Below are 17,206 nucleotides of genomic sequence, written 5' to 3' on the forward strand. Positions count from 1 at the left end.
ACAATGTTATTTCAGTTTCTAAGAGGTCTTTCGAAACAAATACGCGTTCAAGATACCTAAATTATATATCAAAAGTTTTGCAAGAGCCGTATTAATCAACCAACTGGCTCTCGTGCGGCAAGCCCGTTACCAACTTAGTGACTAAAACACAAGCTGCGCACTCAAACAATTTTTTTTTCGCCCGCAGCAAGGTTAATAGACGGCTTTTGGCACTTGGTTACTCTTTAGAGCCACAGCATGTGCTGTAAACTAACACTGTTTTATAACTGCCGAAAAATCTGACAGGACAGCTAATATACGATCTCAATGCTTTTTCTGTATACTTGGTAACAGTTGAGCGCTATTCATGCAAAAGCGGCTGCACCAGTGCTAAAACGTATTGCTACGCACTCAGTAGGAATTTTTTGCTGCCAGCCACGTTCCGGATATATGTAGAATCTGTTACAGCCACGCAGTACCAAAAGAAACCGAAGCACTTGCAAGCGTCATTTAGAAAATACCGAACGATCGCGAGAACCACCGCTCTTCCTATGCTTCCGACTTCGCCGTTCCCATGTTAACCACAAGTGGGTTTATTTTGTTTTTAGTTTTGCTGACTCACAGCTATGAATTACTACAGGGAGTGAAAGTAGCAGTAAGCGTGGGTTTACAACACAGACCAATAAGGAGATAAACAGAAGACGGCACGGCTTAGCGCACGGCGAGTATCGCTGTTACTTGTAGTGCTTGCAGCCTTACACTCTGGTGTCAGTTTTTAAAGCACACCTCGTCTGATCGCCATGAGCCTGTCGTGGTCGCCAGAATAAAACAAACAACGCAAGCTGGAGTATAAACAAATTTAATGAGACAAAGAGGGACGTGCAGTTCAGGTTTGTTCCTTGTTGGTCACCGTAAAAGCTGCGGTAGTCAGCGTCCCAATCAGGTTTCACACCGCAAGGCGGGGTTTGAGGCGGCGGTCGACGATTACTCTTCTAGATGTGTCTTAAATGTTTTCGTAAGTACGTCGGCATAACGAAATGTATCCACGTGTGCTGTAATGGAGCGTCAGTCAGGACAGGTAGTAGGCCGCACAGATTTTTTTTTATTAACACATGACACACTTCTTCTGTAGAACTTGTTCTTAAGCTGCTGAATTTTCATGCGAAAGGCAATGATGAATCGGAGGAAACACTGAGAACACACAGAAAGAGGCGAATGTATGGCGTTCTGCGTGTATTTATTCCCTTTCCGCCAATTCCTCTTTGCCAGTGCAAGTGTATGTGGGCTCCTCGTGTGCGAGTACTCGTCGACAGCCGAGCCGCATTGTAGCGTTACGTCATGGGCTTCGCTCAGTTGACGCACTGGCTTTCTGGTACGCAGCCGGTTGAGTGGGGCAGGAATCCAGCCTTGCAAGCGCAGCCGGCTCGAACACACGCCTGGTGACAAAGCAGCACCGGTCCCGTGGCGTTGCAATAGCGCGGACAGTTGGACAGGCACGACCTGTATTCCTCGTTGGGCCCGCATTCTTGTGCGCACACCTGGCGAGTAACGCAGCGCCCTCCCTCGGTTTGCCTACAAAACCGAACGACATAGAGGTCAGTCAGGAAATGAAGCTCTTTCCCGCGGACCAAAGAAAAGGGGAAATCAGATGTGACACAAAAACAATGTGTCAGGAACGCTGATTAAAGAGTCCACTGTTTCAGTCAAGCAAGCGCTGTTGCCTCAGTACATGCTATAAGTGCCTCGCTTGAGAGAGCATCATAGGCATACCGATAAAGAAGTGCGGTCTGTCCTGAATTAGTGCGAAGTCGATTTCTATGGCTTATACGGAACTCCACTGCGAGAATATCACTCATTGCAGTGGAATCGTAGTATGTTAATTGTGTGACCGCAAAGCATTGAAACTAGAAAAAAAAAGTGAGACGACACTTATCACTGGTTAACGCAAGATTCAGTGACAGCTGTTATGGTATTTGTATTTTGCTATGTGTTGTGGTGGAGATATGAGAGCGACCTCACAGCTGTATAGTTCTAGGGCACTCTTTTTAGTTTTCCACGCAGAGTTGTTTTATGTCTAGGCCAGCTCTCCAGTCAGCCGCTCAAGAAGCTCAGCGCCGCCGGTGATTTCTCCTCGAACTGAGCGTTTCCCGGCACATGTTGCAGATGGTACGGCGCTGCATTTCTCCGCTTTCACCATACCTTTCCTCCTGCGTCCACGGTAACCACGTTCTGGATAGTTACTGTGGTACATCTTTCTGCACTCTCGCCGTGCCCTTTCTATCACGGCAACCCTCCTTCTCCTTCTAAGGTAACTACCTTCATGTTGGTTCCCATGGCAACCGCGTACGAATTGCACCTTTTCACGCTATCGCCACAACCTCTTCCTCCCATGTTAACCATTTTACGGGCGGTTACCGTTGTAACTATCCTCTGGTTACGCCTTCCTACGCTCTCACCTTAAAGCCTCCTTTCATGGTATCCCCCCTCGTCCTGCCAGGGTAACTACCCTGCGGGTGGTTTCCGTGGCAACCGCCAACTTTCTTACGCTCTTGCTATACCCTCCTCCATCGAGGGTAACCATCCTCCGGTTGGGGATTCCTCCGCTCTCTCGATGCCCCCCTACTTCTACGGTAGCCACCCTCCGAGTGGTTCCCATGGCAACGCACCAACCTGTTACACCGACGACTACGACAGACAACAACATCGTACTGTGACGCGACATCAAGGAACAAGCGCTTAGCAGCTCTCGCTGTAAAAAGAGTGAAGGTATGTCTCGAATGCGGTACGTGCACACGTATATGCGGTACGTGAAATAACGTGAAGTTATTTTTGAGATCTGCGAGCTGATAAGCTCGAGTGCTTAGTCGACTTGCTGTCTTGTGCCCGACGTCTGTTTCGCATTGCGCCTGCTACCACGGCCAGCAGTTTCTACCATCACGAAGCAAACGTCACCATTAAAGGCGTTAGGAATACAATTATTGTGGCGTTTCTTTGTGTTGTTAGCCGTTCCGAATTCGCTTACCTTACGAAACCAGGGTGACAGACGCATCCTGGCCGTCCGATATTGTTGCAGGAAAACGGTTCTCCAGAATTGTAGCAGGTGGCGTCACAGCGTGAAACGCTAGCTTGGAACTCCTCATTCTCACCGCACTGCGAGACTGTGGATTACAGGCATAGCGTAAGTGGATAGTTGTGACTTTGCGAAGGTGAAAACAAGCAGGCATGGCACCAGCTACCGTTCTGCAAAGATTTATTTAGTAGTGGCCAACCTAACTGACAAATAAACCAGCTCCTAAGATATAAACCTCAGAAATAAACCGACCCAGATTTCAACTCTCCTAACTGACAAGCCTAGCGGTGGCCTTCACCTGGTATGCTTCCCTTGCTTTGCTGATGAAAATGTGGATAAACCAACTGTAGCTTCATTTTATGTATGCACTGGTAGCAGTATATTATTAAAGGCAGTGGCTAGTTCCAAACAACCATCCGCTGCAATTTTGAAACGTATCGGTTTACCTATAGGAACGCCCAGCTACTTGTGCGCTCATAGTGGATGAACAGCGCAACAAAGGCGGCATAAAGACAAGACAAGCGCTCATTTTTGTCCCGCCTTTGTTGCGCTGTTCACCCACAATGAATGCTTACCAACTCGCCAAAATCTCAGCTTTACTCGACTGGTGCGCTGCCAGCACGCCGGCGCTGGTGGCACGTCGCTGCAAGAAACGCGTCACTAGCATAAGGTGGTAAGTAATCTTGCTTGAAGGTTACAGATAAGCTTATCTATTTCCATTTTTTATATTGTGTATTACGGGCATATCGAACTATTTGACGGCCGTTTTCAAATTCGATATATCTATACTCGACTGTACTCGACGCAAGAAAGCTGCGATACAACTGAAGACACTGATCGTGACTTTCGACCACAGCAGCGCTGCCACATTTTTCAAGACATACTAAGTTTAATCCGAAACTATAGAGCTTTTCAGTGGCTGGGTGAATGCCCTGATTTACCGTGAATTAGGTGACGTTGGCCAGCGGTACTCTGGAAGAACAGGAGGCGCTAGTCGCCGTCGCCAAAGCGTCGGCGAAAGCTGCTGAAGTACTGGACTGAGGACCCCACCCACAATCCGCCTTTTACATGATAAATGTTTATTCTGCTTCTGAAGGCCAATACTAGCAGACTGGCCAGTGAGTTCCAGGGCTAAGTGGAAAACTCACCTGTTTCCACATACGTGTCTGAGGCAGTAGAAGTTGTGACTTTTTGAGGCGCGAACCATAGAGCCTTTTGACAAAGAGTTCACGGTTCCTTCGGGCAGCGAACGAACAGCGGAGCTTCAAAAACATTCAGCCTATTAAGCGATCATACCAGCGTTTGCAGCCAAATCGACATGCACTCAGACGTCAGTGCAACTTAACAGTGCCAAAAATAACATTTGTTAAACTGCAATTAAGTCGTTATGATGGGCACTTACCTGCGACAACCACCGCCGGCACCAGAATTATGGATACTAGAGAAATAACCCCGCACGCCGAGAGCTTCATGTTGGCGGAATGAGGATGCGGCTCACCCAAGCTCTAAAAGAGTGCGCGACAAACGCAAATGCAATGCGTGTCCGAAGGCGTTGACTGCACACTTATATTAGGTGCCTGCACTTCCTCCTTATCAATCTTGCAGGGCGTTGAGGTATGTGGGAATTTCCCACGTAACGAAACTCATTGCTTCCTCCGCGTGCAACACACGCGCAATACTGACCCTGAAAGACAGCCTGAAAGGGCGTCCTTGAAGGCCAAACACGTGCTCATTCACTGCCAGGCGACATGGGCTGGTTTGCGGACGCTTGCTTTTTCATTCCTGTTATCGTCTATAACAGCTGCGGTATAAGGAAGCGTGCGTGCAGCTAAAACAGTGATAACGACAGAGGCGCTTTCCGTTTATTTTTTACTTGCGGGGAAAAACCCGTCAAACTCTTGTGCTTGCATTTTTCTGCTGCGTTTTTATGGAGGCAAAAAGCTAAGGCACCCGTGTACTGTGCGATGTCAGTGCACGTTAAATATCCCCAGGTGGTCGAAATTATTCCGGTGCCCTCCCACTACGGCACCTCTCTCTCTTTCTTTCGTCTTTCACTCCCTCCTTTACCCCTTCCCTTACGGCGCGGTTCAGGTGTCCGCCGATATATGAGACAGATACTGCGCCATTTCCTTTCCCCAAACACCAATTATTATTATTATTATTATTATTATTATTATTATTATTATTATTATTATTATTATTATTATTATTATTATTATTATTATTATTATTATTATTATTATTATGCTCTGGCACAACAACTGCTTTGGCAGATGCAGTGTCTGGTAATCCATCTCTTCGCAGGTCACCAGGCCAGGGTGATAAGATGGACGTGAGGAGTGTGTGTATGGTGCAGGACCATGTGGGCTGTACGAGACTGTCCATTTACCAGAATTTGTTCAAAAATATGTCAGCTGTTTCAACAACCACTTTGTCATTGCTTCCGACAAAACATGTACTCCTGTTGCGAGATGAAATGGGGTTATACAACCTAGGGGTAGAACGCCAATTTATTTATTTATTTATTTATTTATTTATTTATTTATTTATTTATTTATTTATTTATTTATTTATTTATTTATTTATTTATTTATTTATTTATTTATTTGTGCATATTGCAGCCCTATTTGGCTATTGCAGAGGTGGGTGTAAACAAAACAACGTAGAGAAACAGGGAGCACAACAATGGCGAACAGCAGAGACAATGTTAGTAGAGAAAAAAAACATATGCAAGAAAAGGCAATACTATTCAATAGCTTCTAAAAACAGTTTTAAGAGAAGAGAGCGCGTACTACCAGGTAAAAATTCCAGCATTCGATTACACGCGGAAAGAAACTGTACTTAAAAGTGTTCGTACGGGAAAAATAAGGAATGATATTTAGGCTGTGGTGACTTCTAGTTTTAGATGGTATAGCTGGGATTAGATAAGAGAGATTTGAAGAGGTCCGGCAAGAAGAGTTAACGATACAATGCAGAAATTTTAAGGACTCAGCCCTACGTCGAGCTGAGAGCAGTTGCAGGCCCAGTGATGAAAGTGCTGTGGAAGGCGAGAAATCACTATCAAACCTGTGGTATATGAAGCAAATGGCTTTTTCTGGGCTGCCTCGATTTGGTTAATTTCGCGTTGTTTATGCGGGTTCCAGACAGGAGAGGCGTATTGAAGTAGCGGACGGATTAGCGGCTTGTACATTATTAGTTTAGTATCTCTAGTAGCAGCTTTTATTGCGCGACGCAGGTATCCTAACTTTTTAAGGGCCTTTGAGGTTATTAAACCTACATGTTTGGACTATGACATGTTCGGTGTAAAAGAAGACCAAGGTATTTGTATTGATTCACGATCTGGATATGAGTATTGTTTGTTTTGTAAGTAAATCCGGAAGGTGCTTTTCTGTTAGTGAAAGTCATAACAACGGTTTTGCGGACGTCAATCGTCATTTTCCATGTGTCGCACCAAGAGCTAAATTCTGAGAATGATTTCTGAAGGTGTAAGTGGTCATCGAGGCATGTAATTTTGTGATATAACACGCAGTCATCAGCATACAGACGTAGGTTAGAGGTGATGTCAAACGGTTAGTCGTTACTAAAAATCAAGAAAAGCAAGGGACCCAATACAGAACCCTGTGGAACTCCTGAGGGCACGTCTGCTATTCTAGAATTGCTCCGGAATAATTTCGACCACCTGGGGATCTTTAACGTGTGCTGTGCGATGTCAGTGCACGTTAAAGATCCCCAGGTGGTCGAAATTATTCCGAAGCCCTCCACTACGGCACCTCTCTCTTCCTTTCTTTTTTCACTCCCTCCTTTATCCCTTCCCTTACGGTGCGGTTCAGGTGTCCAACGATATATGAGACAGATACTGCGCCATTTCCATTCCACCAAAAACCAATTATTATTATTCCGTTGAAAGACACAAATTGAGAACGATTAGAAAGAAAATTTGAAATCCAGTTGAGAAGGCGAGGGTTGCTCAGGATGGCGTTAAGTTTATACATTAGTTTCGAGTGGATCACTGTATCAAACGCCTTCGAAAAATCATTTCGAAAAATCAACAACAACATTGAAATAGATTGGACGTAAAGTACTCCTTCACAGTACACCATGTGAGAGCATAAATAAGTTGAATGCTGATCCTAGATATCGGTTAGTTAAATAGCTTTTATGACACGCGCCACTTTGAACATCATAAGAAGATAATGTTGAGAACGAAATGTCACAAATAATTCCGCCAAATGCCTCACAAAGATTTCGACCAGCACTTAGTGTTAGTTTATTTTCTGCAATATCTTTTGCATGCTGAATTATTAATTTTTTTCTTATGCAGAAGAAATGCTTAATCGAGGCTAGTACTGAATCAAGTTTTTCTTTCGTGTGCTTTTCCTCTCCAATTTAATCGAACCGATGTGCATGACTCGCGTTTCGGCGCATATTTTAGATATTTCACTATTTACTTCCAGGTCTTAGTGCCTAACTGCCGCTGCTATGAACTAAGTCTTAATACGAATTACTTCTTTCCCTATTGTCTCAAACAGTTTTTCAGTCATCTGCGGCTAACGTTCAACTTTTCGATTTCTTTTTTGGGGACAAATCGTCTCACTGCACATCAACTGTTTCGTTACGAAGCTTAGCAACGACTTAAATGGGAACACTAGAAATCTGCTTGCTCACCTGCTTAAAGTGCAGCTGAACACTTTCTTGGTAATTGTCCTGTATTCAAGGGTTCACATGTGGGGAGTCTGTAGGTAAAGCATGCATTTTTTTTTGCTCCAGCACTTAAAATGGTGACGAAACGCTCAGGCTTCTTCTGCTAAAAACATTTGAAAAACACCGGCGCTGACGTCACGGACATTCAGGTTTACAATTTCCGCTCTCTTCGCCCACACTCTGCCATGCGTCTTTGGATGCCGCCAAACAACACTCTGCGAGTTCTGCCTTCCGTGACGTTGGTTTTATTCCTTCGAAGCAAGCATTTCTGGATTAAAATTGTGCCGCTGCCGTAGATGATGTCAATATCTCCCTCCCCCGTTTTATGTCGGCGATTACGTCACGATTTCAAATGCTAGTAGAAATTTTACATGCTTTCGCTGCAAATTTCACACATACGACTTCTTTAAGCATGTCGAATTGTAAAAGCTCATCAGTTGCCTTTTACCGTTCGGATCGACAACAAGCAACGTCCGTAACCGATCATTATTCACCGTTCTTACAATACCGCTTTGAAGGCTATTATGGCCGAAATTTTTCTAGTAGCCCTTTTGGCAGTAATATGTGTATGGTACATGTAGTACTTTCTCAAAAGAATGTGATTCAAGTGTTATTAACAAATTGTTTTTTTAATTGCGATTAAAAATATGGTTATTTAGATTTCCACCAATAAGCATTAGGTAACTGAGCTCATTTAGAAAAAAATGCTTGAGGCGGTAAGCGAAAAGATTGTTAAGGCCGCCATCAGCTGAACAAAAATCAAAACGTCCGCACTTTAAATAATCACCAACAAGTTTAATGTAGACAGTAGCAGAGCGCTATTAATTTCATGACGGTCTTCAAAAACCTCGATTTAACCAGCAGGATGCAAGATATTCATTCCTGTCGTTAGTTTACAAATCTATTTGTCATCGTTCTGTCCCTGAACTCAAAGTGAAATTCTTCGAGACGAGCTCAAAATTCAGATCTTTTTGAGAGCAGACAGGATACTCAGGTAACGTCTGTAAGGGGCGACACAAATCTTTGTTTGGGAAGTGGACGCAAGTCATTGGCTCGTTCATAGCATAAGACGGGTCCTTTGACACATCATGTAAAAGCTCCAGGCTACCTTTACGAGATTGTCTGGCTGTGGCGCAACCACTACTAGCAAGACACCTCCCTTGCAGATTGAAACCTTGCTATTTATATGCAAGGCGTACTTATGGCTGTTATTTTACTGAAGAAAATAGAATCGCTGTTTTTGGACCGGGTGTGTGGGGGTCGATGTGTAAAAATGTTTAACAGAGGAATTCGTCGTCGTAATTTACGGGACAGACAACTGTAGATGCGCTAGCCAGTCATCATTCTTCAATATGTTTCTCTTGCAAAGCACGTGTCTTACCTAACTTGTTATCGCACAGAGCTGGCGCGCAATTCCACGAAAAATTCATTCAGTGCGGCCACCTGTAGTCATTGCCTATATAGTAGACGAGTCAATCATATAGTTAATAGATACGAGTGTAAACTTTGCTTTAGACGAGTCATGTTCGGGAGAAAAGTTTTCTAGAATACAGCATCACCCCAGGCGTCTACAAATCTAATCTCGCATTACATGTGAACATAAATTGTAAACAGGAATGCTGAAGTTTTAAGGACATGCTAGCTTTAAAGGCTTTTTAAAGGGAAAGAAACATATATTAATTTCTAGTTTTTCGTTATTTAAATATATATATTTGTTACGCAAGCCCCTAAGCGCAAGACAGCGTTTTTGTGCGTAAAGAAACTTCATAATTTAATAAAAGCAGCGCAGAAAGGACTGCCCTGTTCGCGCTGCTTTCTTTAAAGTTATATACATCTGAACAAACTCATTCAACTTGCTGTACTTGTTTGAAAGTGAATAAAGTATGTCTACCCACTACGACACAGTAATGTGCTGATGTTATAGAACAAAAATTCAAAGCCCCTTCTAGTCTATGCCATTTGAATATCCGCTGCACACATGCATTAAAACACAACAGACTCTGAATTCGGCAGTGTAGCTGTGTAATTAAATATGTATATTTAAAAAAAAACAATCAGGGGATTCAAATATGTTCACAAAAATTTCTTTAATGTCAGATTTACTGGAGAATGTGCCGGTATACTTACTGCTATGAAATGCTAATCGCATTTACATGAGCGAGTTTACATTTTTCCTTCCTTTTCTTCTTGTCTCTTCTGTGACGAAACTGCTGAGTAGACTTCCTTCCAGCTATGACAGGCACGCCGCTCATAACCATCGTAACATCAACGAAACAGAGTCGCGCACTTTGTTTCCGCTGACATTTACAACGTCTCCCTCAACCTGGATCGCGTTCCCTGCCGCAGAAAGCTTAAAACCTCCTTGCTACGACACATCTCTGCGAGCGCTCGCTTCACTAATCTCCCAAAACCCCCTTAGTCAGGAAACGAACGAAGCGTACCCAGGAGCCCACGACCGCCAGAGCTAAGATAAATACTCGCGTCGGGCGCCAAGAAAGATGAACGCAATCGACACACGACACGCCGCTAACCGAGTCACTCTTCCCCACGAGCATCAGCACGCACGCACACGCGCAAGCCAAGTCCCGCTACTACACGGTGCCCTTTACCGTCGCGTCAGCTCCCCGGTGACTCGCACCGGCAAGCTGCAAGGAACGAAAGAGACGAGAGGGAACGTTACGGGGCAGGGGGAGTCAGTGGTTTCTTCGCTCGTATAAGCAATGATCTTTTACACGAGCCAAGACATCCCGCGACACCTCATATGCACGCACGCTATGTAAGAAGCAGGAGACGAAGGGGGAAGAATAAGAACCTCGCACGCAGTCCGTGCGCTTATGTGCTTGCCGCAGGCGCAATCAGCGCGTCGGAAGAGCAAATCGGTGCGGTGTGGGTGGAAAGGGCAATACGGCGCCGCATTTACCGCGATGCGAGAGCGCGGGCGAGCCGGCGGTGGAGCCCGTTTTAACGACTCAGCGACGCCTTGCTTGCGTGGTGTCTCGGGGACTTTTATATCCGTCGCTCTGATCCTTTATCTTTGTTTGCGTGTACGTGTGTATGTGGGCTTACGCGCGCGTGTTTGTGTGTGTGTGTGCCTATTTGCGTACGTGTGTTTCTCGCTTCCAGACGTATGTGTGTATGGTGCACTGGCAGCGCTGCATAAACCCATGCCGCAAGCCTCGCAGGGGGAAGTGTTGGGCGAATGTGACGCGTACTCCGCAATCCCCGCGATTGCATATTCATACACGCCGCTGCCCGCGGGCAAGGAAAGCAAAAAGGAGTGATGGAGAAAGAGAGAGAGAGAAGGAAGAAAAGAAGAAAATCTCCCACCGCCCAGAGTGCTGTGCTTGCCGGCGCTTCGGCGTCAGCGGTTGCGCCCGGCTGGCCCTAGCGTTGTCGCGCGGGGCATCTTTTCCGCGACGAGCCCAAATGAGAGCGGTGACGTGAATATTTTAACGGCGACTGACACTCGCTCGTGCCGCTCCACGCTTAGCGCGAGGTCCGGAACAGCATGTCCGAAATGTCTTTCTTCTTCTTTCGTCTTCAATTTTCTTTTTTGCTGTCTATTTCCGTTCTCCCGGAGGACGCGGCATAAACGCCAAGATGGCCAGCGTGATTTTCCATTTGCTATCGCTGCATGCACGGCCCCATTGACCATTGACGCTATGCTTGGGTCTGAAGCAAACCGCACATTTGCAGGTGTGTTTACTTTGAACTGTTCGAGGCCTTCCGTCCGTACTATATAGCGGTGAGTGTCACAGCGCATGGAAACCCTTTACAACTTGGTTTGGCTCTGTTAGTTTTAGCTATTTCACAGTTCTCACTTTTATCAGTTCAGGGCTGCTGTAATGACTCATAAATTTTGATTGCCGGAAATACTGAATTTTTCCCGACATTTCATGCTATGCCATAGTCCGAAAAGGACATGTTCTCGAAATACCAGATGGAGCACTCACGCTTGGCCAGCAGCCATTAAATCATCTCATCACTATTTCTCGCCATGTCTCTTCCCTCTTCTTGGCACCGCATAGCAATATTATGCGGTCTGATGTTAGTAATGTGCGATAAAGGGGCTGGAGGCAGGAGATATCGAAGCTATTCGTGTTGCTACTTGTCTCTCCGCTGCTGGAGCAAGAAAATAAGAAGTTTTTTTTCGTCCGGAGTATTAGTCGTTTAAGTTGTTTTCTTCGTGCCATGGTAGATTCTGGTGAGCCGGTGTTTTGCTCCACTGTCTCTTCTTTTGACATATCAAGAAACATTCGCGTTGAATCGTTCCGTTTTCTGCCGTTTTCTGCTCGTCAGACGAGAAACATTCAAGAGAGACTAAACGAAATGGTCCCGGTGGTGGTCTCAGCAAAAAAATCTAACAAAGGAGAACTGCTAACAACGTTAATACCTCCACCGAAAAAAAATGTGAGTGGACTAATTTACATCCATGAAGTTGCAAAGTATACTTATTAGCAACTAAGTTGCAGCTGTAAAATAATTTTTAATTACACCCTTGGGGACGCATTACTTATTTTTTGGTATACGAAAAAAATGTGGCAATAAAATGCAAGTCTGGAGGATTCTCCGTTCCAGCAACACACTGCTTTTCGAGATCTATTTTGGCAGCGAATTCGCACTATACTCCCTACACACTTTCGTGAAAGGTTGAGTTCGGCTGTTGACGACGCCCACACGGTTCACTGTATTAGTGACCTGTTTTTCGGGATCAAAGCACGCGTACTATATCTTGAGTCTCCCTGCGCTGATTCCAGAACATGGGGCTACGTCAGGGAAGACACGTTTAAAACTTTTCTAAATGTTTACGACTTTCACAATGTCAGTGGTGTTTCAATCGTTCAAAGTACGGTACTAAATACGGTAATACGGTACTAAAGTACGGTAATAAAGCACGGCAATAAATACCTTAATGAACTACAGAACTTCTGCGCTGTGCGAAGCACTCTTCGCCGGAAACAGCAGTGTGTTTGAACTGCCAAAGTGCTGTCTTTTTTCGCAGGCGTGCTTCACTTCCTAAGACAGAGTAAAAATGTGTACTAAGTAGCATGCTTGAGGTATTAGTGCCTGTTAAGGCTGACATTGCTGCGTTACGGTGTTCAGTATATTGAAAAAGCGGTGGGGAGTCAACTGCGAAACCGCATTTATCACTACTACAGCAACGAAGAAACGCTGACGTTGTGATCCTCGATGTTTCTGTTCGAGGTTCACCATAGCCCAAAAACAAAATAATAAATAATTATAGCTTGGTCTAGCTTGTTAAGCGTAGCACAAAGCACGACTTCAAGCAAACATCCATCCATCGAAAATTTCGTCTTGTCATTTTCCTTAGCGTGGTTAGAAAAGAGGAATTGTAACTCCAGAGTGTCCAAGGAAATACAGGCCAATTATTTTAGGCGCAAGATGCTGCCATGGAGGGAATCCGGTTGTAATAATGCACACAGTGCGGGATCACATCCACCGCTCATGCGTAGTATCTCTTTTAAGTTATATGAGCACGCGAGCGACAGCGTATTTCCGGTTCCGCTATTACTCTCCACCGCTTAACCACAATCTCTATGCTTGCGCTTCACACTCACCACAACCCTAAATAAGGACGCAAAAATTATTTCCAAGCTGAGAAGATACGGATGCAAGGCTTCTATCTCGAAGCCTTTTTTTTTTTATTCATTCATCTCTGCACCTCTACTGCCCACTACCATCAATCCCGACCCACAGCGTTACACAGGAGCGACGGTAAGCGAAGCCTGACGAGGCAGACCCCCGGGGTCGCGGGGCTGTTGATTAATTATTGATAATGCGAATCACGCCCTCCTCAGCGCTACATCCCCCTCCCTTCCTTACTCCATGCCAAGTCATACGCTAGCGTCCCCTACGCGCCGCCATTAGGTATTCCCGCACAGTCTCCTTACCGCCGGTGCACGTTCGACGCTCCTGATATTAATGCGGCCAATGCGGCTGAATTAAAGCGCCTCTCGCCTCCTCCCTTCCCCCTCTCCCCTTTACCTCTCTCTCTCCCCAGGCTGGGCTTCTCCATACTTTTCATTCCACGTGGCCATCCTTTAAAGGTGGAATTACTGCCGTCCTCTACCCCACTGCAGCCTCCTCTCCCCATTCAAGATGTGCGCCGGCGACGGCCCCTCGCTTCGGCTCGTATTATGCGTCGACGGGATCGCCGGACAAACGGCTAATGCGCGTTTCTTGTGCAATGAATAATGAAGGACGCCCCCGTACCATGTTTTCGAACCGGCCCTTTCCATGTCTCTTACGTTTGCCTGCGAGACACGTAGGTATATATGGGTACGCGGGGCTAGGGAAAGAGCGAATAAGTCAGTGTACCACTCGAGAGAAATTTAATGACGGTGCCGCTTTGAAGGGGCTTCTGAACTCAATAAATTCGAGACAGTTAGCTTGCACGACTTGCTAAGAATAGCCCGTACAGAGTACGTGCCGCTGTAGGGATAGTGCTTTTTAAAAAAGTTCTCAGTCAAAGCGCGCTCGATTGAAATCTTTTTTATTACTGTGACCGTTTATTCGTGCTCTTGACATTTGCGTAACGGCGGCACCGGGCTCGAGTGACATATTTGATGAACGGCGACCGAGCGTTCTGTGTCGCCGGCAGGGACGAGACGACAAACCTTACGATATTTGTGAATAGAACGGCGAAAAGTGCGTGATAAGTATGCCCGTGACACGATGTTAGTAATTCGCTTTAGGTGGAATTTGATTTAAGTTATTACCTTTTCTTAACAGCTCATCCTGTAAAGACCACGGATACTTTCGGACGACAGAACATAAATTCGAACAAAAAGGCAAGACCTTTCGTCACCAGTGCATGCATTCGGTTCATACAGAGAGAAGGAGGGAAAGAGTGAGAAATGGAAGAAAAAAATTGACGGCGGTTTAGCTCTGGTTAAACCTGGAGTGACGCGATACCTAGATCTGGCTGAGTGGAACTTGGTCACGTGACCAAACACGTGATCAGCCACGGCGCCGCGCCGCCGGCAGCTGCTCCGCACCACGTGACCAACCACGTGACAGAGTGGCGGCGCCGCCACGCTGAATGCTCGAAATGCTGCCGTAATGTAGCTATCGCTACAAAAGGTAGGCAACTTAATAATTACAAGACAAGGAGAGGAAGAAAAGGCGAGGAGGTTAGTCGGGACAAGAAACCGGTTTGGTTTTTAGCGCTGAGAAAAGGGGTCACGGGATATAAAGGTCAAGGAGAAAGAGGAGCTAAGAGGAAAATAAAGTCAGTGAGCCAACAACCTGAGGCAAAGTCACCCGACGCTGTCATAACTCATGAAACGGAGAAGTGCCTGGCAGGCCTTCACCACCGACCGAAAACCGCCGCGGAAACTGTCCGAGAGCCTACATCTCCTGCAACGGGGGTGGATCAAAGCGCTCCAGAGAACGGCATACAGACTGCCTTTCGGCACTGTATGCCGATTAAGTACAGGGAATGTCTGCCATGGTCCCGTCGCAATGAATCAGATAGTGCACTCAAGGTTACCAGCCATGCTGATTACAAAAGAGCAGTGGTTCGTGGATGCGACACCAAGCCACATGTGGCACTATGTCAAACATTTTTAGATAAAGATGTTGAATATGGGAAAATTTTGTGTGACTGTTATATAAACCTTGAAGGTAAAGATCCATTCTTCCGATCTTTATTAAAATCTTTCTTTTAAATTTTTTTCATGGTTGGCATCGAGCAGTTAAGAATGCCATAATAAAAACCAGTGGGGAACTCTTTTGATTGTGGAAAAAGCGTTATCAGCAAAATAATGCAAGTCTGTCGGCAGGATATCTAGGAGATATTGATTGTTATAATTAAATCTTACAGTATACAAAACATTGCGCTCAAAAATTATTTCCTGTTCAAAAATTCTTTGGTCCCAAATTGTTGAGCATGGCAAAGTTGCTTTACATTGTGGAAAGTAGGGTGGATGTTGGGGCAGGAGGTTGGGGTCCAAGGATTATAGACGTGAGTTAGAAAACTGGCCGGCCTTCTACGAGGCTAGTGCGAGTTTTCGCGCAAGTGTTTGAAGTCTGCGCGTTGTGCCTGCTCTTGACATTGAGATTAGTACACAAGCTCCGTCGTGGTGCATACTTCGTGCGGTCGCGTCCACGAGATGATTGCTTGCTACGCTTTTTTGCCCTGGCAGTGATTGGTAGATTACGGCGTGGTCTTTATGGATAGCATAGTGATGAAGCCTTCGGATTCCCGCGGGAAGTTGTTAATGGTATTCATGGTGAAGAACATTTTTTTGTAACTTCTAGGGTTGCTTTAGAGTAAGTTAAAAGAATCTACTGCTGAGGGCTTACTTTTTTGATACACTGAATGGCAACACAAAGAGCGGTAAGTACTGCACCCGCTAATGAAGTCTGCTGGGGTTTATAATACATTGTTACTGTCTTCGCTAGGAATATGACCACGATGTTTGCCTAAATGATGGAACTCAATGAGCCGTCTGTGTAGACTCGCGGTCGGTGTCCGTGATTCTCATGAAAATATCCAGAAGTGAATTGTTTTAATGCAGCTGACAATAGATCGGTCTCCTTCCTGCTGTCAGGTATGGAAAGCAGCCGACGAGGTTGATGCAGACACCAAAATAGATAGGATGTAAACTTGGATAAAGTAAGCAAAAAGAACAAGAGATGATATATCGCAGACGTTTTAGTTATTACTGTTACATAGGACCGTGATACAAGGACAGAGTAGATGAAACCCAAGTGGCTCTGTCTTTCCATCCCTTCAACTCAACCACAGACAAAAAAAATTTTGCCGAACTTGACAGGGTGGCAGCGCTCAGGGCGTAACAAGCACCCATCTCATGACACTCCTCGCTGCCACCTTGGCTTCGTTCGGGGCGTTACAAGCGACCGCCGCCTCTTTCCGAAGCGCCAGCCAATAACACGGGTGCAGGACGCTGTAATAGGAAACAGCACGACGTGTCGCCAGCGGAAACCTGAAAAGGACGCGCGCTCGGGGCTTACAGCCTTCGAAACTGGGATACGAAAGCTGACTGCAGAGCTTTTCCGTGGCCTTTTTTTTTCGCCCCTTTCTTCTTCACCCCCCACCTTTCCCCATCCCCAACTCACCTTCTCTCTTTCCCTGCCCTTTACCTTCTCCCTCTGTTTTCTGCTTTCGTTAGATAGAGATGCGAGGCGCGCTTGGTGCGCAACGTTGGCTGGATATATAAGCCCGCTTCGCTGGGCTCTGAAGACGTGTTCGTAGCCGCAGCCGAGTTAGGGTTCCCGCGGGTCTGAATAATTCATGCGGGACACACAGTCCACCGCACGTACAACGCGCACAGGCACACCGAGAAAAGCGCACACGCAAACACACGCTGTAGGAGAGACACACAGACACAAGAGGAGCGCGCGACAAAAACCGCGAGCTCATAGCGCGTATCTGCTTCCAGTGGTAGAAGGTGCGCTAGGCTACTGTCG

The 17,206-nt window shown here is 45.8% G+C and overlaps 2 protein-coding genes across 2 annotated transcripts in view; both read right to left on the reverse strand.

Moving 5' to 3' along the window:
• LOC144099119 (cadherin-like and PC-esterase domain-containing protein 1) overlaps positions 1 to 17,206 on the reverse strand; it is a 197,829-nt gene that overhangs the window by 119,962 nt on the left and 60,661 nt on the right. The gene's annotated exons all lie outside the window — the stretch shown is intronic.
• LOC144099118 (SCO-spondin-like) lies at positions 870 to 4,610 on the reverse strand. Its single transcript, XM_077632206.1, has 3 exons — positions 4,452 to 4,610; positions 3,002 to 3,137; positions 870 to 1,551 (listed from the first exon to the last, which is right to left on the reverse strand). The coding sequence occupies exons 1-3, from the start codon at positions 4,519 to 4,521 to the stop codon at positions 1,329 to 1,331; spliced, it is 429 nt and encodes a 142-aa protein (XP_077488332.1). The 5' UTR covers positions 4,522 to 4,610; the 3' UTR covers positions 870 to 1,328.

The sequence above is a fragment of the Amblyomma americanum genome, chromosome 7, assembly GCF_052857255.1.
Source record: "Amblyomma americanum isolate KBUSLIRL-KWMA chromosome 7, ASM5285725v1, whole genome shotgun sequence".
In the NCBI taxonomy this organism is placed as follows: domain Eukaryota; kingdom Metazoa; phylum Arthropoda; class Arachnida; order Ixodida; family Ixodidae; genus Amblyomma; species Amblyomma americanum.

Excerpts from the sequence above, each read along its gene's own strand:
- LOC144099118 (XM_077632206.1), bottom strand. The coding sequence starts at position 4,521 with ATGAAGCTCTCGGCGTGCGGGGTTATTTCTCTAGTATCCATAATTCTG. Across the intron at positions 3,138-4,451 it reads GCCGGCGGTGGTTGTCGCAG|TCTCGCAGTGCGGTGAGAAT; the intron begins GTAAGTGCCCAT and ends TGTAATCCACAG. Across the intron at positions 1,552-3,001 it reads TGTCACCCTGGTTTCGTAAG|GCAAACCGAGGGAGGGCGCT; the intron begins GTAAGCGAATTC and ends TCGGTTTTGTAG.